The sequence below is a fragment of the Coffea arabica genome, chromosome 4c (assembly GCF_036785885.1).
Source record: "Coffea arabica cultivar ET-39 chromosome 4c, Coffea Arabica ET-39 HiFi, whole genome shotgun sequence".
NCBI classification, from domain to species: Eukaryota; Viridiplantae; Streptophyta; class Magnoliopsida; order Gentianales; family Rubiaceae; genus Coffea; species Coffea arabica.
The window spans coordinates 40,204,579-40,230,225 of NC_092316.1; the positions used below are offsets into that span (position 1 = coordinate 40,204,579).

Consider the following 25,647-nt stretch of genomic DNA (forward strand, 5'->3'; position numbering starts at 1 on the left):
AATATCACTTAATACAAAATTCCAACAAGTTGGCAAAAATATAATGCATTTACCGCACTTGCGGGTCCCACGTTCAAAATACGCTCTTAATTTCTCAAAAACTAACCGATACTAGAAAAATCATTTTAAAACTATCTTTGCTCATAAACTTTATCTGGAAAATTTTTCTAATCAAGAAAATGTAGAAAAGACGGGCGATTAAAAAAAATAAACCCTAGAAAATTAGAAAATTTCCGGGTTCTCAAACTCATTTTTTTTTCGGGGCGCCACACTGTAACTGTGGAAAAAGGGCTAACCTGAAGATCGTGGAATCACAGAAACCAACGAAAGGTTTGTTGTACTTCGTCTATGATGCAAAAGCATGTTCTTTTTTCGCCTGGGCTCATCCAATACAGAGGGATGATGAGTTTGTTCAGACTAACTATTACCCTACCTTACCTAATCGATAAGAAATAACTAGAGAAAACTCGTTCGCCAGTCCCGCAACAGTGCTCCATCAAGCAACCACCTTCTCCTATCCTATTCAACGCCTCCAGAATGACATCAAGTAAATGAAAACCTTCTTGATGATTTCGGTTTTGATCGCCCTGCTGCTGTTTACAATAGCAGTTTTTCGCTGACCTCACGTTAGCTAGACTGCAAGATATATGAACCGGACTTGTGTATTAGAGAGCTCGTAGATGTAAGCTCATTCGCACTATCTGTGACTTTTTTAGTGTAATGTTGACAGCATGTTCTATTAATTTTTTCCCCACCCAGGTTATTGGGAACTAGTAAGTGTGCAAAACCTTACAGCTGAAAACACTTGTACTACGCAATTGTTCTGTGTTAATGACATCAGCAAGCGTTTCAACTATTGTGTTTTTTGAGCTAAACGAGATTGTATGGTTATCTTAAGACACCAACTACATATTGACGAACCTAATACACGAGATTGTTTGTTTATTGAGCTAGTCACAAATCGTGCATTCTTACTTACAGCTTTGTGCGTTCTTATTTACAACAATGAAAATGTTGGGCCACCCAACAAATAGAAGAAGGTAAAGTGCGAACAATGTATTTAGAGCGTTACTATGTAAGGTATTAGTGAAACTTATCGTCAATAATGTGTAACTCTGTATAGACGTAACCCCCAATATTGGATACAGGTCCTTAGATGATAAAAGCTGCGAAAACATGTGTTGAAATCTGTAAACGATTAGCAACAGCACGTAACACGTATATTCACTCTCGGTACTACAAATCTGATGCTTTGTACGTCACGAAACTTATCTGACATGGTTCAGGCACTGCATGTGGGTCTACAGTCTCTTCTCTCGCGATGTACTAGTTGGCCTCGTATACGTTCAGGAAGATCCCATTATTTTAATGAGATGTTCGAGAAGGCCTCGCTACGCAATATTTTGGGGTTCGAAATGATCATCGTAACTATTCTCAATAGACACTTAATAAAGTGTCTACGAAATTTAATGTGTCAGTGGGAGGAAATATCGTTTCTGCCAAGGGCAATAGCACAAACAAGAGAAGAGGAAAGGTTCATCGAATATTAACTAGTTGTAACATCGGGGAATATCTAATTGGAATATTATTCAGTTTTAAATAGAGCAGACGAAAAGCTGCTAATTGCAAATTCATTAGTTATAATGAATTGTAACATACACCTAACTGGTTGTAACGCAATCCATACATAGTGAAACGTACAGGTCACGATGTGTAACTCTTTATTCACGTGACCCTTAATATTGGTGTACAGGTCATTTCATGACTAAAGCTGCATAATTTGTTTCATTGTCTGAACAGATTTGACACAGTTCAAGGGCATGCATCGAACTCTACAGCTTCCACTGCTATGACAAAATTGTTTGGCCTGGAATGCGCTGTCCAGTGATATTTTATCACATTATGAGGGTCTTGCGGACTATAAAAAGGTGCGGTTGCAGTAGTATATCCCTCAACAACAAAAATTTTTCCGCCCACCTTTCATTACTACACAAACATTTTCCATTTTCAATAACTTCACACTTCCCATTTCAATAGAAATGTGAAGGGTGGCAATGAACCCGTGCCTGAAATTTATTATTAGTATTCTTCAACCCTTCTCTAACCTTAATTGCAGTATCATCAATAGAGGGTTCACACAGAAATCAAGTTCTTGGGTGCCAAATAGCAGCCAGCAGGTTGCATGATGTTCGAGAAGATCTCGCTAATTTAATGAGATGTTCGAGAAGGCCTCGCTACATCAATTGTTTTGGGGTTCGAATCGACCATCTCTATGTTCTCATTAGACACTTACTAAAGTGTCTAAGAAATTTTATGTGTTGGGGGGAGGACTTGTTGTTTGTGCCAAGTGCAATTGCACAAACAAGAGAAGAGGAAAGGTTCATCAGATATTAACTAGTTGTAAAATCACTGGTTGTAATATTAGGGAATTTCTAGTTGTAATATCAGTAGTTTTAACTACATAAGACAAAAAAACAGGGGATTGCAAATTCATTAGTTGTAACGAATTGTAACATATACATTACTGGTTGTAACTCAACATGTACATGAAGTAATCAAAATTTGTTGCATTTTAAATATTAGTTACCCTACTTTCAAATTACTTGTCCCAATGAAGTATCATGTTCTTCTGCGAAACTGTTACTTATTATGTGGTCATGTGGAACTAAGTCGAGCCGCCAATTGTAACTTCATTTTTGTATTGAAGCAGTAATACATATTGAAGTGCCTGTAATACTATCTGTAATACTCATCGTTAATACAATTGTAAACAAATTGTCTAAGTTTTAACATACAGGCAAATGACAAGATGGCTGTACAAGCACATCAATAATCAGTAACAACTTATTAACATCTTGTAACGTACATATGCTGGTTGTAACTTCTTGTTACACTTGAAAAGTAAGGTGACTGACGTATAACTGGGTATTCACCTGACCCAATTGTTGTTGGAGTACATGTCATGACCCAATCGAAGTGAACCATTATTTCATCCACACACTATACATTTGACCAAACGTTGAGTTTATTTTCTCGTTAATAGATAGTTGCCATGCCTTCATCTACTCACCCAGGAGTACTATCCCATGGAGAACAGCATGAAATGACACAGCAAGCAGTTGGTCAAGTTGCCAGAAGAAACCATTTACTATGCATGGTCTGAAACAGGTGCTCCGTTAAAAATTTCTAACTTTTGTTTTCTCTCACCTAATTCTTTATCAGTAGATCCTTCCTTTCATCCAACCAAAAAGCAGTAGGTATTAGCATAGTCATGCAATCCACAAACGAAGGATCTCATACAAGTTCACCATCAAATGTTCGGCAAAAAAGACAGAAAGCATCCTTGGGTCCAACAAATGCCATAAGCAAGTACGAAACACCAAACGGGAGGATTTTATATGGTACCAAAGGCGAGTTCAGGAACGCTCCACTTAACACCAACAACTTTCTGGGACTAGCTGGCCACATTTTTAAAAATACCGTCAACGATCATCTATCGTCTGGCTATTTCGTTATGGACCATGAACCCATATGGGAGCTTGTTCGTGAGCGAAGAATGAAATTAGAGGTATTTTGTCGCTGGCATGGCCTCCACGTCCTGAGAACAAGGTCAGCAGATCTTGTTATAGGACCACAAGCCAATGATGCAAGCATATTACATAGACTACAGCGAGAAGTTATGCAGATGCAGCGTAGGCTTCACAGATTCCACGAGATCCAGGCCGCAAAAAGACATGGTATTGGAAAACAATTTGATGTTCAGTACATTTTAGCAGATCCCATGCTTATATCCGACCCGGACCTATCTGACTTTACTGAATCAAGCGACGATGACTTTCAAAGGTATATACCACATTGTCTAATGCATGACGGCGTTCCCAGGTGTTGTATGGGATAAACTGATAACAAGGGATGTAGTCCAATGTTTGTCAAGGTAGCGATAAAACTATACTCATTATAATTTCTACTCAAACAAATTGCTTACCATATTTGGATATTAATCATGCCTGTTAAACAGTCGTAACTAGTTGTAACGCAACAGTAACATATCCCTAATTGGTTGTAACCCATTGTGTACTGTTACCAACATGTGGTCGTGACCTGGCTTGACCATAATTCAATGAAGCTAAAAACTTGTAATACCAATTGATGTGCCTGTGATACATCATGTCAATGGTGCGCTAATTTCGTCAAGCGATGCAAAACAAATGACCTAAATGATAATGTTTTATAAAAATATCCCAATAATAATTCAAATTTAGCATCATAACAAAATCAAGACAATTTATACTTTATATTGTGTTATCTTATACATCATACATTTGGCGATGCAATCTATGCCAATAAATATGTTATTAAAGTATGCAATTGAATGTAGTACAATGGTATACATATCACGACAGACATTCAACTGTTATGGTCGATTTAGTGAAAAATATCCGATCACAAAAAACACGTTCAATTCTATTGTAAAATTGTTAATTCAATTTTCTACCAACTTTATAATTTACTAACAATTTTATACAACCTAATATAAACTATTGATGACTACTAACACTAGATGCGATTACAATTGTAATTCACTTGTCTAAATTTGAAAAGAGTGAAACATCAATGGTACTTGTACAACCTCATCAATAAGTTGTAACAGCTTATTAACTACTTGTAACGTATATATGCAGCATTCCCAGGTTGGGACAACCACTTAATGTCTCGTTCAAAAAATATAGTTACACATCATTCATCAACCTTATTCTCAGGGGAGGTGATGTCAATGCGTAGTTGCAATCTCTGGGTGTTATATCTTTCCTAAAATGCGTAATGATGGCAAATCAGTAAATATTATTAATGAAACATACGATTAATGATATACGATGTCCAAGTCTCCAATTAACAACATTACATAAATACGTGATGTATCGATAAAAGTTTGTCACCTGGGGTGATGGTGCAAATACATGATATGTATCAACATCACAGTGTGTTGAAATTGCCGCACGCTCCTCCTACATTACATAGTATAAGTAATCGATTGTCAACAAATCATTATCAATGCCTATATTGCTCACTTATAAAATTAAATTGGACTAGATATTAAAACAAAAATGATATATCAGACCATTAAGACATCTCTGATGGAGTTATGCTTGGAAAAAATAGAAAATTTGGGATGCATGCATTCTGTAGGGACACTTGCAGGAGGCCCCTGATTAGCCAAACGGTGGACCTTCGAATAATAAAAATTGATATGTTATTAAAGCGAGCATACATTAACTACATAATATTGCATGAAAAAGGTCTTTATTGTATACTACACAAACAAGAAGGTCTTTATTTTAACTACAAAATATATGCATACCGTTTCACTTTCATCGATATCGGGAGCAACAGCGTTTGAAGGGCCACTCACTGTCTGACTCATTGAATGCGTCTACGAGTTTCGTATGGGTCAAATCATTGTATAACACAAACAAAATAGATATATCATGAGAGATGACGGCCGTAACAACATTATCACACAATGTAACATCAATGTAACTACTTATGCTGTTAGAAACATCCAAATAAAAGCAAGAGTCGTGTCCATTTTATACTAACCGAAACAGAGTCAGTAGATGAACGACATCCCATAAACATGTATTCCTCAAATGAAATCGATGTCGACTCCGATTCTGAGACCTACAGTATTGACATGGCAATAATATTATTTCATAATGAATGGTACCTAAACTTTAGTTAATAGTATAATGATGACTTAGTTTTAGCTTAAATGTTCTCCAAGTACTAAAATTTGATCCATACCGTAGTCTGTGTAGTCTTTGATAATCTAGATTTTCTTTTTACTTTGTCAAATTTATTGACCCAACTTCGCATCACTCTACTTTTCTTCCCACCGCCTCATTTTTTAATGCCTCTTGCGACTACTGCCTCCCCCATTTCATTTACAATTTCAATTTTATCCCGTTCCTCCATATTCAGATTTTTTTGATTTTGCAAAGGTTGCTCTTCGCTTTCTGAGAGGAGTAGCTCAACTCTTTTTGCCAAATCGGATATGATAGTGATTGCTACTTTGCTGGTGTCCTCTGACATTGCTGCTCGAGTTGCAACCTTAATCATGGCTGGAGCGAGCTCCCGATAACGAGTCGAAATCATTACTTTTGGGTCAGCCACAACTTCCCGTCCTTGCCGATCCAAACAGTCTCCAGCCCGAGCTCTTTTTGTCCATCGCCTCTTAATGTACTCAGGAGGAATTATTTTTATGCCTACGGTATCAAACACCTTCAACGCGTGCCCACATAAAATGCCTTCATTCTCGTATTTTTTGCAACTGCAATGTAAACTTAGATCATTCCGATTGAATACCACTATTCTTTCAGATCCTCCATCATACCTCATGACCGCAAACTGCACAAACATCGCTGCATCTTTTTGTCTCAATATAACCATAGCTGTTGACTCGCCATATTCATTTTGGAATGCAACAAATACGGTTGGTGAATACGTCTCTGATGCATGCACAAGCATAGGTGTTTGCCTTAACCCTACCATAGGGAGCTTTTGCCTCATTTCATATTATGCGATCAGTTCATTATGTCTCTTTTCATCAACCACCCGATTGAAATGTCTAAAGAACTACACAAGGTCATGATCCAGTTTCAAATGATTTTTAATCGCTGCATTTAGGCTTTCGCTAAGTTGGGTGCTTCGCATTCCTGCGGTCCATCTTTCTTTCATCATGCACCTTGCCCATTTATCATGAATTCGATACAACCCGGAGAGCCATTCATTATTTTCAAGATTGTGTTTCTTCACCATCGCCTCCCACACCCTATTAAATTGTTCCACTTCTTCAAACTCATACATGCAGGCACCAAACATGTATGGAAGATCACTATTTTCCTTGTAGTGATTGCCAAGATGTTTCATAAAATTACGCCTTATGTGAAACGTACATAGACAGCGAAATGTTTCAGGCATGACGACTGAAAGAGCGGCTGCCATGGCGTGATCTTGGTCGGTTAGTATGGTACTTGGATGCTTTCCGCACATGGCTTCTAGAAATGTACCAAACACCCATTTGAAAGAATCTATAGTCTCATCATACATAAGGACATCACCGAATATCACAATTTACCTATGTTGGTTAAAACCCACAAACACTCCAAGTGGCCGGTATTCTTTATTTGTTTTGTACGTTGTGTCGAATGTGACTACATCCCCAAAAAAGTTGTAGTCAATTAACATTCCTGCATCAGCCCAAAAGATATTCGTTATCTGCTCTTCACAGTCTAGCTGTACGGCATGAAAAAATGATGGATTCTCGAGTGTTTGCTCTTGAAAATAATTCAACATGCTACCTGCATCTCCATATTTCAAACCCCTTTCCCGTCGAGTACGAAGATATCGTTTCAAGTCTTCTCGAGTATATCCCACATTTTCCATCCCACCTGCCTCCTTTCCCATAAGCTCGTGGCTTTGTTTCAATGAAAGCCCAGCATCCACGCTTATTTCAGCTTGGAATCCTTGAGCCTCACTCACTTTTCTTTGTGATGGCATCATGTGCGAACATTGAGCAATGTGCAACTCATGGTTATGTTCTAAGACAAGGTCATGCACATGGTACTTCATTGTCCCTCTAAACAACACGATAACCATTTTAGCTCCACACCCCGTTTTCGTCGGCGCTCGAGTTCTCTTTGGCATCACATCACCTTCGTACTTGCGTTTTACACCTTCCTTGCAGCAACTATATCTCCTAGACGTGGTCACACCGTCTTTGTCTTTATTTAGATAGTCTTTCCGTACACTAAAACTCATTTTAAAGGCATATTTGTTGTAAAACTTGTACGCATCCTCTTCACTATTGAACTCCATTCCTAATTCAGGGGTCCCATCTTCTGCCAATTTGCTACAATCCATTACTTCTGCTCCTACCAATTATGCATCAAACGCCATAATTTACAACAGTTATGAATACTATGTACATAAACGACAACATAAGTGTATATTACCATTCATAATGTGTTATGTTACACCCATTACTCGTGTACCAAATTCTATTATTACTCCCATCAATATGATTAATGTTGTACAAATACTCGTATATCAAATCCTATTATACTCTAAGACAATGGCATTATATATGTACAAATACAATTTCGTGTACAATAAGTTATACGTACTGTAATGCGTTGGTCAGATGATGTAAGTGTATTTTAACTGTATGTACATCCACTCTGGTGATTATATTTAGATTCCAGGTACTTTGTTTAACTGGACCTTATGTCATTCGTCAATGACAACCGCCGAAACCAACTCTGCATTTTCTACTATTTGAAGGCCAAACAAGCATTCTCTACTCATTGTAATATATTTATTACATCATGTAATTTACTTACAACACCAGGTACACCCATTTATTATTCACACAGGTCGGTCTTTTCCTCTGCTTCACCCCATTCAACTCTGCACCTCTATTTTATACACACCGCATGGTCAGAAGAGAGGGGCAAACTAAGATTGTGTCATAGGCATGGACCAACTATTAGGCGCACAATGATTCACGTCAATTGTAATACAGTGCCTATAACCTGTAACTAATTTACAACAGAATGTACATTCATTCACTTGTTAAATGTGATTTTGTTTCTCTAATCTTTCCCTAATTTCTTTCGATGGTTTACTTGAATACATATCCCTAGGTCTTCCAATAACTACTATCCCATTATAGTTCATCACTGAAAAGCTGAATGCTCACAAACACATAGATACGGTACAACTTTACTATTCTTCTATCATTTTCATATCTAATTTCATCCTTCATTTAACAGATGTGCATTTGGGTGACAAATGATTGGCTACAGTTAGTTACATGGTTCAGTCACATTACCTTAGTCTGCTAATACGCTCTACGTTTCACCAAACTCAGAGAGTGCAGCTGCTTCTGCTATTCCATTGAAGGACAAGAATTTCCTCTGTTTGCTTCTACCTTGCCGCCTGCCTTGTAAGCGTTTATAATGGATACAACATTTGTTGACCCAGTAGCCAAAGTCTCTTCTCAGTTTCTCGGTAAGTTTCTCGAACGGAAACTGAGAAAAGGGACTAGGTTTTTTGAGAAAAGAAAACTGAGATACGAGTTTTCTGTCAACTCCTTACCTTCAGACGGAGCACGCCAAGACTCTTCCCTCAATTTTGTTTTCTGCGGGTCATTCAAAATTTCAACTTGCTTTTCAAATTTTGAACTCTACCGTTTGCTCCGTCTGATTCCGTTTGGAATCAGAAATTTTTTTATTTCGAACGGCGTCATTTTTACCCTTTCTTAAGCTTTCCTAACGTGGATCATTTTTCTCCTCATGTTTTTCCTTGTGAGAGGACCGTTCAGGAGCGGTCGTCCTGATGACCGCTCCTGCCCCTAGTCCAACAAGTAGATATTATAAGAGATAAAGTAGGAGATAGAAAGTTAGTTTGAGTGGTGGGGTTATTTTAGGAAAAAGTGTCATGAACTAACTCCGAGCATAACTAGTCTAATAGCAGTTAAATTTCTACAACATTACAAAAAGAAAATCATAAAAGTACAGAGTAAGAGAATGTCAACAGAAGAAAAAGTTGAAATCAAGAGATTGGACAAAGGAAAGAATACAAGAATTGGATCCCTCTGACAATGAATAAACACACAAGACCACGAACTCTTCTTCTAATATTTCTTATTTTTCTCTTTTACTAACCAAAGATTTTCATCCGTGGCAGCCCTAAAACATGTCTGAAATATTAGGTACTAGTTTTGTGTGTTTTGATAAGCAACTGCACCATGCTTTATGTAATGTTTGAGAGGAATCGATGATTTCATTTTTTAGTCACCTCTATGGTTCTGCATGTCATTGGGCTTTAGAGAGTTCGGTTGGTATATACCTCATCAAAATTTAGAAAGTGAAATTGGTGGAAACAGTCTTAAATTATTCCTATGAATTAAAGTAAAGTAGGAAAACGGTAATTTTTCCAACATATTTACCGGTGCATGTGCACGGGTTTGCATGCTAATATGCCTTAAATCCAGAAACACTCGGTAGTGAAAAAGCAGTCTTTTGTCAACTTCACTATTTGGGGACAAAGTGTAGTTAACCAATAAGTTTTAGTATTGCTGAACAAGGTTAGGGTATATTGTCAGATAATTTGAAGATCAAGCAAGAAAGAAACTATTATTTACTCATTTTAATATGTTTCTTGATGAATGATGGTAAAATTTTGTAATTTGGTATTGTAAAATTATTTCTAACATATATGTTGACATTTTGTGAAGTAAAAATATTCCCAACCATTATAATTTTCATTTCCATTTTTGTGTGATTCATTTGCAAAAAAAAAAAAAAAAAAAAAAAAAAATCTTTCTATTAGAGAAAGGTACACAATTTCTATTTTTAAAAGGTATAATTTAATTGTGAGAACTTTCATGAGAGGTGACCATTGAAGAAGAAATCATTTGTGAAGCAACTTTCACAATGAGGACAATAAAAACTCTTTCATGCAAGAGATGACCATTGAGGGAGAAATCAATTGTGAAGAAACTGTTAGAAGTAATCTCCTTCAAGAAGTATGCGGACGGTTGTTTATGTTTCTAAGAATAGCAACAGCACGATGGCACGATCCCTTGTATAATTGCAAAGTATAATGTAAGTTAGATGCTGGCAGCTAGAAGCTTTGTACAACGTCATATATGTTGCATCATGTGGAATGAAATACAGTTATTGATTCAAGTTGAGAGATTAATTGGGTAGAATAGCTGCTCTCGTTGTCTCTGAATACCTGAGAAGGAAAGGAAACCTATGATTTCAATCGTGAAAGGTCACTGCTGAAATAATCTTAAAGAGGAATACTGAGAAGGGTTATTATCACTTTATCCCCTTAACATTTGATGCTACTATCAATTTTCCCCTTACCGTTATTTTTTAGTCACTTTACCCCCAAGACTAACGGTCAAACTTAACGAAATTTGTTAATTAAAGTGAAAAGACATGTTTAACCCTTAAAATTATTATTAATTTACCCCCATAAAATATAATCTCATAATCAATTTACCCCGTACAATTATTTTGTAGACAATTTATCCAGACTCTTCTCCTTTTTAGTATCAAGAAAAAAAGTCAAAGTATTAATTTCTTTCTTCTTGACAATCTTATTAATATTGAAAAAAATTAGAAAGATAGAGAGGGAGAGGGGGAGAGAGAGAGCTCAATTCTTTTTTTAAAAATTACAAATAAGAAAGAATTAAATACTTTTATTATTTTAGAATTATTTCACTTTTTTGTTTACAACCAAATTCCAATTCTAATCCCGACAATCTTAAAGTAATACGATAATGTTAAACTTTTCTTTATTTTCTTTTTAGTTCCTATCTCTTTTTCTTTTCCTAATATTAATAAGTGTGAAAGAAAGAAATTTGAGAAAACCCTTTTATTTTTATATTTTTTGATCTCTTAAAGTGAAAAAAAGAAAGATTAACCATTCCAACTTTTTTATTTTTAATTATATATAAAAAAGGGTAAATATATTTAAAATTTTTTGACTATACTAGTTAGATTAACGATGAGATAAAATGCTTAGAAAATAATATTATGAACTAAAGTGATTGTATCACTATAATCCAAACGAATAAAGGGATAATAACAATATAGTAATGTTATAAAATAAAAGGGTATTTTTGTCCAAAATATCTTAACATGTTGAGATGAATTACTTATAGGGGTAAAGTGACTAAAAGATAACGTAGGAGGTAAACTGATAGTAATGATATAGTTTAAGAGGGTAAAGTGATAATAACCCTACTGAGAACAAAGTGTTGTAACCACTTATGGGACATCTTAATGTTGTCTCAAGTACTAAGTCGGGCGATATTACTTGGATTATCACAGAAAACAAGCATTTCAAAAAGAAGATACCCAACAAGAAGTTAAGTAGTAACCTATAATGGAGGGTGCAATTAGTTTAGTCAAAAAAGAAAAATCCATTGACAGAATAAATGAGTATGAAAGTTCATTGTCTCAGTTCAAATAGTATACATGAATACGAAAGGCAGAAGACAAACCTAAAGCAGAGATCAGAACAAATAAAGGACCACCAATAAGTGGTAAGTCAACATTGTTTCGAGAAGATCAATACTGACAAATGGAGGAATTCATAAAATCCAGATATTACCTGTTACAGTGCATATTTATAAACAGGCTAGATACAGGCAAACCTAACATAACACCAACAATCTAATAAAGATGCAAACTAATCAAACATAATCTCTAAAAGTAGTCGTGAAGGCGCATAACATAGAAGAATATTTGTCTTTCTAATTTCCAATCATGAGTCTCCTGTAGAGGGAATGAAGATGGGTTCAACAGCTGCCATAAATAACTACTAAATTTGTACATTTTTTGTTCTTCGGATGTTCATTGTCACTTCATGCATTAATCAGAGGAAGTGCTTCTCATTTTTCTCTGTCTGCACATGCTAAGACCTAGCTGGAAAAAGTTGATCTTTCTAATTGAGGTACAGCATCAATAAGGAACTAAGGTACTGGAGCTTGAAAATTTATTACACTGCCATGGACAAAAGGTAACTTGAAGACAACTGTATGTGGCATTTTGAGTATCAGCAGTGGGCTGATTCACATGTCTAAGCCCATAAGTTGATATAGACCCTGTAAACTGTAACCCATCCATGTTTAGTTCTATGTTTCTCCTAGATTGTCGACTTAGCATCTGTACAACATAACAAATGAAAAGCATCATAATACTTAACCAATGCGTAACAAGAATCAGAGTTGCAGAGTACAGAAATACAAAGAAATGGCTCCAAAAGTATTCTGCAGAATAAATATCCAATTTAAGTTACATACAGATACCGTGTTTGATCGTGTTTTAATTGCACATTCAGAGGCACTCAAGTTGCCATTCTTACAAGTACTACTAGAAAGAAGGAAGTACCGTGAAGATTCAAAACTACTATCTTTCTCCCTCCACAACAACACTTGGGAGGTAAATTACAGGCATGAGTAGTTTGAAAACAGCACAAGATATATACTGTCATATCTGAACCAAAGAGATGCAGAACGTGGGTCACCTCAAAGCTACCCAAAAACAGATTCTGCTTCAGTTTGATTAAAAAAAAAAAAAAATTGTAATCAAAGGCAGACAACTTTTGAAGCAGTGTGCCATTGAATCTAACATATCATATGTGGGAATAAACTAAAATTTAAGCCAGCACTTAAGATGTCAAACTGAATTGCTCATATTTATTGGTTCCAAACATTAAACTCGTATATCAACGTATTCCATTCTCAGAACATAAAGTAAAGACCACTAGCTATTGTGTAATTTAAGCAAAAAAGTCCATGCCTGATGTAGAACATAATATTTTAGATGAATTTACCAAATAAATAGAAAGCACCTTCCAGTCAAGAACCATTTCCTGGAGTTGAGCCCCAAACAATGCATTAGAGCAAGGTGTTAGAGTTTGCCTCAATCCATTAGTTTCATCTTAAAAATCTATGAAATAACTTCAGGATGAAAATTCATGATCTCAATTTCTTTGTTTCCAATGGAAGAAAATTTTCCTTATAGGGAAGCAGATGAAGATTTCGTGATGTAGCACTGATAGAGGCATCAAGAAAAATTCCAAAACTAACTTAAGTACTAGCAAGATAGACTAATAACAACATGGATTATCAATGTAGATCCTACTCAATCCCACAGGACGAGCAAATTTCCTTTAAAGAATTTCTGTTAATTGGGAAAGCTTTTTCCTTGGAATCCCAGATCAAAGTTGAAGTTGATCAATGTTTAAAATAGTAATACGATCAAATGCATTTTAATGATGAACGTAAGAGAGAAAAATCCATGTCTGCTTCCTTAACAAAACAAAGTCTTCACACAGAAGAAATCACTGGACATTCCTATCAACTATAAACAGAGATATATTACAAGATTTAACTTGTCCGTTACTAGTTCTACCTTCAAATAGAAATATTGAAACTCACTTAGTTCATGATGCTCCCAGGAAGGGCTGATGCATGTCTTCAGGGTGCAATTTCCTGTTCTCTCAACGTTAAATGTTTGTACAGGTCCCACTTGTTGCTCCCAGTAAAAATTGAGGTGACACCATGGATCCAGTAAATGAATGCTTATGTCTTTGCAGCCTAAAGGAGACCATTCATATAGGACCAATTGGCTCATAGATGGTAATAGACCCTCATCAACATTTTCCCGTGTCCCATTCTCAAAGTTGTACCAAAATGGCTTGAAAGCAAAGGACATTAACACAATCTGTGGATTATATGGATGAAAGCTTATCACTTCAGGCCATGCTAGGTTATGCCTTTGGCTAATCTGTCATGGAAACCCAGTGATATGACACAAGCTCACTCCATACTTGATGACCCAACCTATGTTGTTCTTGCAACCCTTGAGAATTCATATCTCTAAATTATCATAATCACATCTGGAATACTGTGGCTTTCCCTCACATGGACCGTGGAAACCAAAAGCAAAATTTTGTCCATCCTCATCCTCATCCTCCCCTGGGGACTTTCATCAGTTTTGAATGGTCAACACCATGATCATAAGCCAAGAAAGCGTTGAATTCAGCAGTCCAGTAGATGACTTCCTGGATCACAAAGGCCGGCACAAATGGAACAGCCAAACGGAATTTCTTGCAGTTTGCAGGATATGGCCAAGGGTTCTCCTCCAGAATTACCAGTCATGGTTCTTTAGCAAAAGCACAAAATGGAGGCAACCTCTCATCCATTTCAAAACATTAATTTTCCCAATTATTACAGTTCAGGACCAATTTATAGTGGATTCAGGAGCCAGCATAGAACAGCAAGTTACTAAGTGGTACAATTTATCCACCATTCATGACTTTGACTACTTGCCTGCCGGATTACACTTCTGAATTATCTTGGCAAGAACAGGACTGTTTTCATTTTCCTGGAGCAAATCAAGTAACATTGAAAATGTAGATGAGTGCAGAGAAAATCCTCTTTCAAACATTTTTTCAAGACATGTTATTGCATCATCAAATTCACCCCTTTTGAGAAGTCCTTGAACAATGACATTGTATGTGATCATATCTGCCGAGCAACCATTCTCTTCCATTTTGATGGCAAATTCTTTTGCTTCATCAAGCAAACCTTCCCAACAAAACCCAGTTATCATTGTGTTATACGTTGCAACATTAGGATTCAGTCTTTTAATTGAGAGACTATTGAAAAGACCTCTTGCATGATCAAGCCTCCCACATTTGCACAACCCATCAAGGATGATATTGTACATAGACACATGAAGTTCTACTCCATCAGTTTCAATCTTAGAAATCAGCTCTAATGCTTCATCAATATGTCCACTCTTACATAGGCCACGCAACATCACACAATAAGTATGAAAATCGGGACTTATATTAGCAGATTGCATCCCAAGGAAAACTTCTCCTGCAGTAACATACCTTCCGACCCTAAACAAGCCCTGCAAGACAGTATTATAAATAGAAATATCAGGTGTTAACCCTTTATGTGATATCTCTCGGAAGAGATACATGGCTTCATCAGTTTTCCTTTTCTTAAAATATCCATTAATCAATATACAATAACTGAGTATATCTGGACCAACTCCATGAGCAGCCATGGTATCAAAGAATTTCCTTGCTTTGTTTACTCGACCCTGCAAACAACATCCTTCAATCAAAGCATTGTAAGTGAAACTATCAGGATACTGACCTTGTTCAATCATTATGTCAACCAAACCCTCTGCATCTTTTACCTCAGCTTCCTTACATAACGCGTCAACCAATATATTAAAGGTATAAACATTTGGAGCAATACCCAAATCCACCATCTCATTGAACACACTTTTAGCATCATCCAATTTCCCTGTATTGCATAAACCCTTAATCAAACAAGTACAAGTAACAACATCCGGTGAAACACCTTTTCCAATCATCCGACGTAAAAGAGCAACTGCTTCATCCACCATTTTATCCTTGCACAAACTATCAATAACAGTACTGTAAACTACAGCATTCGGTTTAACTCTTCCTCTTTCCATTATCCTAACAAATTCAACAGCCATTTTCGTGTTCCCGACTTTACAAAGCCCGTCTACTACAATCCCATACATTTTCTCATCGGGTTCGCATAACTTTTCGTATATTATCTTCTTGAACAATTCCTGAGCCTGGGAAATCCTATTTTCTTTAAACAATCCTTTCAGTAAAGTGCTAAACGTGGATACATTAGGCACAACACCACGCTTAAAGAATTCCCCCAATATCGAAAACCCGAAATCAACGCGATTTGCAGAACAGCAAGAATTCATGACAATATTCAGGGAGCATTCAGTAACAGGAATGTTCAAAACACACATGTCATTAAAGAGATAAACAACAGCTGAATATTGCTTCAATTTAACCACACGACCAAGCAATTGATTGAAGTCAATAACAGAAGGCAGAGGCCTCATTTTGACCATCTGCTTGTATAAACTCTTGACATCTTCGATGCTATTAAGGTTATTCGAAAACCCGGATTTAAATCTAGCATTCAAAGCCATAGAAATCATGTACGGAAGAAAATTGTACCTGATTTTGAATTTCAAGGAGACTAACGGAGTCCCACCATTTGAATCTGCGAAAAAGCTCTCAGCAATAGAGAGGGAAGCAAAAATGGGCAAAGAACTAGGTGGGAAGCAACGGCTGAGGTTTCTTTGGCGGACTCCACTAAACGCTGTCGTCCGATTTTTTTTTTTTCCTGTTTCTTTTCCAATGTTGGGTTAATTCTATAATATGCCCTTCAACTTTACTTTGCTCACACATTTTCCCCCACAATGTTTTTAGTTGAGTTGATGACCCCCTTGTTCATTTGGTTCTCCCCAGCTCAGTACAAGGCGTCTGTGTTTCATATCAAAAGCTTTTCAAAAAGCTCTTGTGCTACTATGGAAATTTCTAAAAAAAATTTACCTTAGACATTCCAACCTTCTTCACAATTGTAGTATCATGCAATTAATTATTCTCATAGTACAAATTCTAATAAATTAGGTTTGTATTGCACCCGTATGCCTAAAAATTGTATAAGAAACTTAAAATTATAGTTTGGCATTAGCAAGGATCCTCTCCTTCTCTAGGTAAATGGAAGAATATTTCGTTTTCAAGTTTAAGAGAAAAAATAAAGAAGAAGAAGCAGAAGAAGAAGAAGAAGGAAGACGTGTGGTGGTTGGTACAAATACAAAAGTAACTATATACTTGAAGGAGAACAAGACAAAACAACATTTAATAATCAAGGTTTAATACTAGAAGTCAGTAAAACTATAGGCTTCCTTCTATTGATTAAATTCTATCAACCGTGTAAAACTTCTAACTAAACCATAATAGTTACAATTTAATTAAATCATAATTGTAAGGATCGAAAACAACCTAAGAGGGGGGTGAATTAGGTAGTTTTAAAACTGACCAAGTTGTGAGTCACTTTTTAAGTACTTGCCCTCTTTTTCTAAAAAAATCACATAATGGAGCAATTGATGAAAAAGCACAAGTGCTTGTGACTAGAAAAGATGAGCAATTTATATATCAAGACAGTAAGTAAAAGAGGTAGAATATCAAACAAAATACCAAACTCCTCTTGAGTTTCAATATCACTTTATAGAGCAAACTTCTTCAAGTTGATCAACTTACAACCAATCTTTTGTGTGCAAAGGAAGAATCACTTCCTCCTTGCCCCAAGCCACACTTGATCAAACAACAAACAAGGAAGTTTTACTATCATTCGGATAACCCTCACAGAACTATACTATTGAAGTAATTGAAATACACTTGAAAAACTAATCGAAAATTGCACAACTAAGAGTACAATCTTCTTTGAAGAGTATTCTCACATTTAATCACTCTAGATCTGATGTAGTCTCAATGTGCGAAATTGCTTTGAAGTGGTTGACTTTATTCTATTTATATGGAACCAAAAAATTTCTCAATCAATGCTTTCAACGGTTAGAAGGCAACTAAAGAGTCAACTAGCCGTTGGTAGTGTCGGACATCCGGTAGACCAACTTTTTGCGTCTGAACGTAGGCAGTGAGCTCAAATAATTTTCTTGAATTATTTCGGACGTCCAGTACCTTCAATCTATGCTTCAGAAGGTAGGAGGTGAAACTAAGAATTCTTTTTTAATTCTTTTCAGACGTCCAATGCCTTCAAGGTTTTGCGTCCAAAGTGTCCCAACGCTTGTCGAACATCCAGTGCTCTGATGACGTGCGTTCGATCGAGGTCAGTGAACTTAGAGGAAATGACTCAATATCTTCGGAAGTCCGAAGGTAAAGTTCTTTATGCATCCGAAGTTATGTAAAGGTTGTCGGACGTCTGATCCAGTTTTCTTGTGCGTCCGACAGTAGATTCAGCATCCTTTGTGCTTAATCCTTGACCCTGTTTTGCTCCATTTCTGAAAAGGTCTATTTAGAGAACATTTGTAACATCCATTTGTTTTATAATCATTAAAAGTTATGGACTGAGATAAACAATCTCCCCCTTTCTAATGATCACAAAACAATGGATGGAAGAAAATAATTTAGGCACAACTCCCCCTTACTTAATGCATTAAGGAGTGAATACTCCCCCTCAGAATGATATCCTCTTACGAGTGAATACTCCCCCTTAGAGTGACTTCCCTTTATTATACTTAACCTCATTAGGAACCTATCCATTTCTCCCCTTTTTTGTCATCATTAGATCAACTAGAGGCCAGTAATCAATCAATAATACTATCAACAATTATCAACAAAAATCTGGAAACCAAAACACAGCATCAGCAATATTGGCAGCAACCAGCAATTGTCAACAGCAGTCAACATCAGAAATTAGAGGCCAAACTGAGTTAGGCATATTCATCCAGAACAAAGAGATAATCCATAAAAACAATATTAATTCAAACCACAAAAGATAACCAAATAGTTTTACAGACCAGCAGAGGAAGGGAAATATAATCCTTAATGTAGAGCACATGAAATGTTTAAAATGCAGAAGATGCCAAAAGCCTATTATGAACTACCATCCTAATCATAAGGTGCATTTGCCTAGAAGTGCCTAAATGGTGATCTTGAAGGATCCAGGCCTTCTTCTTGTTAGGCGAAACTGAGCAGGATCTTCTTCCTGATGAGCAACCCTAGGGGAAGACCCTCCTAGAACCTCCCAATCTTGTAATTATCAGAGTTGGATCGTTTCTCCCAATGGAAATTGAACTCGATTGTTCTCATGAACTCAAGACCTCTGACACACAAAGGCAATCAGCAACCTTAAGCAAATAATGATGGATGAAGAGACACCACGATTAGCTAATCGATAAAGTCAGATTTGAATCCTAAGCCATGAACTCAAGAATTCAAGAGTAAGTTCGATTAAGAACTTGAAGGAAAATTCCTCACGATTTCTGGTTGTAAAATATTCTGTCTTTTACTCATACAAGAGGTGCCTTTTTATAGGCTAAAACTAGGGCAAAAATCCGGCCCACATAAACCTGGAAGAAATTCGGTCCGCATAAAGAGGTTAAAGAGCCAGCTCTTTAAGGCTTTCCGATAAGACCCAATAAGTAATAAAATACTCAACGCCTAACAACTACTAAACTAGACAGTTTTAAAACAACTACTAACTACTCTACCAAGTAGGAGATCATTCTTGCACTTCAAATGTACAAGTGAGCAAGGTAACTTCATGGTCCATCAATTCTTCAAACTTAGCCTGCTCCTTGCTTGTATGGTGAATAATCAAGGCTCTTAAAGCTTCCTTCACCTTCTTGGATCTTGATCTTGTCATCGGACCGTCAATGTTGTCCTGGACCCAAGGTTGAAGTGGTTGCACACCCGTATCTGCATCATTCCCTCCCTCCTCGAAAGGATTCGTTCTCGAATCTTCAAAGTCTGTATCAAAGTCAAAAGGAGATAGGTCAGATACATTAAAAGATGCGCTTATGCCATACTCATTTGGAAGTTCCAATTTGTATGTATTGTCGTTGATCCTCTCTAGTATTCGAAAAGGTCCGTCGCCTCTTGGATGTAACTTGGTCCGTCGAGATGCTGGAAACCTTTCCTTCCTCATGTGCACCCAAACCCAATCACCGGGTTCGAATACAACATGTTTCTACCCTTATTTGCATGTTGTGCATATTGCGCATTTTTCTTCTCAATTTGAGCTCGAACTCTCTCATGCAAGGTCCGAACAGCTTCTGCCTTTTTGACACCATCTGCGCTTAAACACTCATTAACAGGAATAGGTGATAAATCTAGAGGGGTTAGCGGCTGAAACCCATAAACAATTTCAAAAGGGGAATGATTGGTAGTAGAATGAGTGGTTCGGTTATATGCAAACTCGGCAATAGGCAAACATTCTTCCCACTTCTTCAAGTTCTTTTGAACAATGGCTCGAAGTAGAGCACCAAGGGTTCGATTGCTTACCTCAGTCTGACCATCCGTTTGGGGATGACTAGAAGTAGAAAACAACAACTTAGTTCCCAACTTTCCCCAAAGTGATTTCCAGAAATAGCTTAAGAATTTCACATCCCTATCACTTACAATAGTACGCGGTACTCCATGCAATCTAACCACATCCTTGAAGAATAAATCAGCAACATGGCGCGCATCATTTGTTTTCCTACAAGGGATAAAATGAGCCATTTTAGAAAATCTATCCACTACAACAAAGATACTATCCATACCTGTAGAAGATCTTGGTAAACCAAGCACAAAATCCATGGAGATGTCTGTCCAAGGAGCATGAGGTACGGGTAGAGGAGTATACAATCCATGAGGGTTACTCCTTGACTTTGCCTGCTTACACTTTAAACACTTATCACAAATGTTAGCAATGTCACGCCTCATTTTAGGCCAATAGAAATGCTCATGCAAAATGTCAAGAGTTTTATCAATACCGAAATGCCCCATCAACCCTCCGCCATGGGTTTCTCTAGCAAGTAATTCCCTAAGTGAACAGTTGGGAATACATAGGCGATTTTCTTTGAACAAGAAGCCTTCATGCCTATAAAACTTTTGAAATGCAGCATGTTCACAAGCCTGAAACACATTAGAAAAATCAGCATCATGTGCATACAAGTCTTTAATGTGCTCAAAATCAAGTAACTTAGTACTCAGGTTAGTGATCAAAATATACCTTCTAGACAAAGCATCCGCAACGACATTATCTTTTCCCTTCTTATACTTAATGATATATGGAAAGGAATCAATAAATGCAATCCATTTTGCATGTCTTTTATGCAACTTACCCTGCCCCTTAAGGAATTTAATTGATTCATGATCAGTATGTATCACAAATTCCTTAGGCATAAGATAATGCTGCCACACTTCAAGAGCACGCACAACAGCATACAATTCTTTATCATAAGTAGGGTAATTAAGAGCTCCCCCACTCAACTTCTCACTGAAATATGCCAAGGGCCTATTATTTTGATGTAAAACAGCCCCGATGCCAATCCCACTAGCATCACATTCAACTTCAAACATCAAATCAAAATTAGGCAAAGCAAGAATAGGTGCTAAAGTCAACAATTTTTTAAGCTTATTAAATGACTCTTCTTGCTCTTTTTCCCATTGAAACCCCACATTCTTTTTAACTATCTCATTCAAAGGTGCTGCAATAGTGCTAAAGTCTTTAACAAATCTTCTATAGAAGCTTGCAAGACCATGAAAAGACCTTACCTGAGACACATTGGTTGGAGTCGGCCACTCCATGATAGCCTTTACCTTGGCGGGATCAACACTTATGCCATTTGCACCAATAATATAACCAAGAAAGTTAACCTCAGGAGTGCAAAAGACACATTTTTCCAGGTTAGCAAATAACCTATTTTCACGCAAGGCATTTAAAACAAGTCGCAAATGCTCAACATGCTCTTCTAAAGACTTGCTAAAGATCAATATATCATCAAAATAAACAACAACGAACTTTCCAAGAAAATGCCTTAAAACATGGTTCATTAATCTCACGAAAGTACTTGGGGCGTTTGTTAAGCGGAAAGGCATCACAAGCCACTCATAAAGACCATACTTCGTTTTAAAAGCAATTTTCCATTCGTCACCTTCCTTTATCCTTATTTGATGATATCCAGATCTTAAGTCAATTTTAGTGAAAATGATTGCTCCATGCAATTCTTCTAACATATCGTCTAGCCTAGGAATGGGATGACGATACTTAACAGTAATTTTATTAATTGCACGACAATCTGTACACATTCTCCAAGTCCCTTCTTTCTTAGGTACTAAAATAACGGGAACTGCACAAGGACTAAAAGATTCACGAACCTGGTCCTTTTCAAGGAGGGAATCGACTTGCCTTTGGATTTCCTTTATTTCCTCCGGATTTGCTCTATAGGCTGGTCGATTTGGTAGAATTGCTCCAGGAACAAAGTCAATTTGATGTTCAATACCTCGAATTGGAGGTAATCCTTTCGGTAGTTCCTCCGGAAACACATCCTTGAATTCCTGCAAAAGAGAGTAGATTGCACTAGGAAGAGAATCGGTTATGCCTAGTGTGTAAAAAGAAGAATAATCAGCTTCCCTGTACAGAAGTACTACGAGAAGACTTTGTGCATTCAAAACCATATTTACCTCACGCACACTTGCATAGAAATTCCTTTTTTTTCACCTTCAAGCTCTCGGCCTCACTGAGTTTTTTTCCACTCGAATTTCCTTTTTCACTCAACTCGGCCTCGACTTTCTTTTTTCCCTCATTCTCTCTCTCATTCGGCTTTTTCTTTGTTTCTTTCGGTTGCCTTTTTTCTCTCTCTTTTCTTAAATGCAATTGTTTTTCATACACTTGTGTAGGTGTCAAGGGTGAAAGAGTGATTTTGAGGTTGTCCATAATGAACTTATATTTATTGGTAAGTCCAATATGATCAGCCTGTCTATCATACTCCCAAGGACGTCCCAACAAGACATGACTAGCTTGCATAGGAATTACATCACATAAAACTTGATCCTTGTACCGACCAATAGAAAAAGCGATTAAAGCTTGTTTGGTCACCTTGACTTTCCCCCCATCATTTAACCAAGATAGTCTATAGGGTTTAGGGTGGTAAGTCCATGGAAGGTGTTTTTGCTCAACAAAGTCAGCAGCTACGCAATTAGTACAAGAGCCACTATCAATGATCATGAGACATACCTCATCTCCAATTTTGCATCTTGTATGAAAAATGTTGGTCCGTTGGAGATCATCTTCTTGAGTTTATGCATTTACCACTCTCATAGTCACCATAGTTCGAGCCACGGGGTCCTCTTCTATTTCAACCAGGTCATCATCCTTCCCCTCTTCTTCAAGCGGTGGCATGTCCGCATATTCCTCCTCTCCTTCGCTTTGCCACATTCCCTCTTCATTCATTTACATGATGCTTCGGTTAGGGCATTGAGCCATGAGGTGGCCAATTCCCTTGCATTTGAAACATGCCTTTGGCTGGTTGGTAGATGTATTTGCTCCTGGAAGAGTCGGCCGCGGGGTTGGTTTAGAAGAAGTTGCACTCGGATGGGACGGTTGTTCCATCCGCTTGTTTTCCCTCTCTCTATTACCTTGCCTTGGCCAAGCACTGGATGTTGGCAATTGATTTCTTTTCCAAGGGGTGGAAGAGGATGTAGTGGTTCGGCCACTAGGTGTCTTTAGAGATAAGACTTGCTTTTCCACCTTCTCTGCATAAGACACCATTTGTTGAAGTTCAAAGTGGTCTTGAAGCTCAATCTTCTTCCTAATCTCAGGATTTAATCCATTAAGGAACCTCGCCATGGTTGCTTCCGGTTCCTCTTGGACATTGGCCCTTATCATCGCTACCTCCATTTGTTTGTGGTACTCATCAACCGAATTAGAACCTTGAGTGAGTCGTTGGAGCCGATTGTACAAGTCTGTGGTATAATGGAAGGGTACAAATCGTTTCCTCATCACTTGCTTCATTTCAGTCCAAGTGTCAATTGGTGGTTCTCTATTTATCCTTCTTATGGCACATATTTGCTCCCACCAAATGGATGCATAATCTTCAAACTCAATAGCCGCAAGTTTCACCTTTTTCTCTTCAGAGTAGTTGTGGACTTCAAACACTTGCTCAACTCGCCTAACCCAATCCAAGTAAGCTTCAGGATCATTTTTCCCATGAAAGGTAGGCATCTTAGTCTTGATGGAACCAAGATTGTCATCGATTCTCCTAGGTCGGTCTCGACCTTCCCTCGCTTCCCGGTGGCTTTTCCTTGATCGGAATGAGGTGTTAGAATGATACCCCTCATCATCTGCATCATGCTCAACACTCTGAGCACTTGAAGCCCTATTGGGAATATCTCCAGTACCTCGCATCTCAATGGCAGCCAACCTGTCGGATAGTTGTGTCGTCACAAATTCTTGTCTCTCCACTTGTTTTTGAAGCGCTTGGAGCACCAGTTTGAGTGACACGTCGGTTTCAGACGGCTCAGGCATGTTCCCCTCTTGAGACATATTATCAAACCTGTAAAACAAGTATATCCTAGTCTACCTTGCAAAGCACTCGTGTATCACTCAAGAAAACACACTCACTCTCAATTTTCCTTTTCGAAGTTCTTAAAACAACTCAACTCTCAAAAATTCCAGAATTAATTACCCTATAAGTAATAAGATACAAAGCAGAATTTTTACGAATCCTAGAAGACAAAAAAAACTCTACCTGAAGCTGAAACCTCTTTTTTTTTTTTTTGAGCGGCTGTTTTTTGCTGAGTTTCTGGCCAGTATTTGGATGGTAAATGGTGTTTGTGACGGTTTAGGTTTGGTTTTGGAAACTGATTTGGGGGTGTTTGGGGCTGATTAGGTCGTTTGGGGTTGTTGGAATTCAATTAAGGTTGGAGACTCAAGAATTGGAAACCAAACAAGATTTGGAGACTAATCAAGAATTGGAGACCAATCAAAAATTGGAAACTCAAGATTTGGGAAACTTGATTTCCTTTGTGTGAGAGCCAATTCCTTCTCTTCTTCCTTTTTTTTTTCTCTTTCTTTTTTTTTTCGGCTCTTCAAGGAATATAAATTCAGATCACACCAACAAGTTCAAGAAAACGGATGAAAGGTTATGCAAATTTCAAGAAGGCCCTGGTTCTTGATTTATTGTTCAAGAATTTTCAAAACAAGACTTGGTGGTCCAAGAATTTGTTCAAGAAGCTCAAGAACTTCCCCAAATTACGTTGTAGTGTTTAGGGTTTGCAAGAACAACAACCAATACTCAAGAAATAGGCAAAACAGAATTTCAGCAATACTCAAAAGAAAAATTCCAGCAACACTCTAGCAACTTGGACACTAAAAAACAATATAAGGTACGTGACTCTTTTTTTTTTTTTTTTGTCTTTAAACCCTAACAACCCGAACAAAAGTATAACAGACTCAAAACAAAAGTTGGACAGAAAGCACAAAAAGACAATACCCAAACAGTTTTTTTTTTTACTCGGATGAACAGTAACGTGAACAGTACGCTACAGTACGATGAACAGTATTTCGGAACAGTAACGATGAACAGTAATCGCTACAGTTTTTTTTTTACAAAAGACACAAACTAATAAGATATGAACAACTTCAATTGAAAGAGAATTAACCTGATGCTCTGATTACCAACTGATGAGCAACCCTAG

The 25,647-nt window shown here is 37.2% G+C and overlaps 2 protein-coding genes across 2 annotated transcripts; both read right to left on the minus strand.

Moving 5' to 3' along the window:
- Positions 1 to 6,633: 6,633 nt before the first annotated feature.
- Positions 6,634 to 7,920, minus strand: LOC113739158 (protein FAR1-RELATED SEQUENCE 5-like). Its single transcript, XM_027266402.2, has 3 exons — positions 7,359 to 7,920; positions 7,152 to 7,247; positions 6,634 to 7,055 (listed from the first exon to the last, which is right to left on the minus strand). Exons 1-3 carry the CDS (start codon positions 7,918 to 7,920, stop codon positions 6,634 to 6,636), a joined length of 1,080 nt encoding a protein of 359 aa, XP_027122203.2.
- A 5,902-nt stretch (positions 7,921 to 13,822) lies between these two features.
- On the minus strand, positions 13,823 to 16,709 carry LOC113738806 (uncharacterized). Its single transcript, XM_027266074.2, has one exon. It carries the CDS (start codon positions 16,593 to 16,595, stop codon positions 14,907 to 14,909), a length of 1,689 nt encoding a protein of 562 aa, XP_027121875.1. The 5' UTR covers positions 16,596 to 16,709; the 3' UTR covers positions 13,823 to 14,906.
- Positions 16,710 to 25,647: the final 8,938 nt, after the last annotated feature.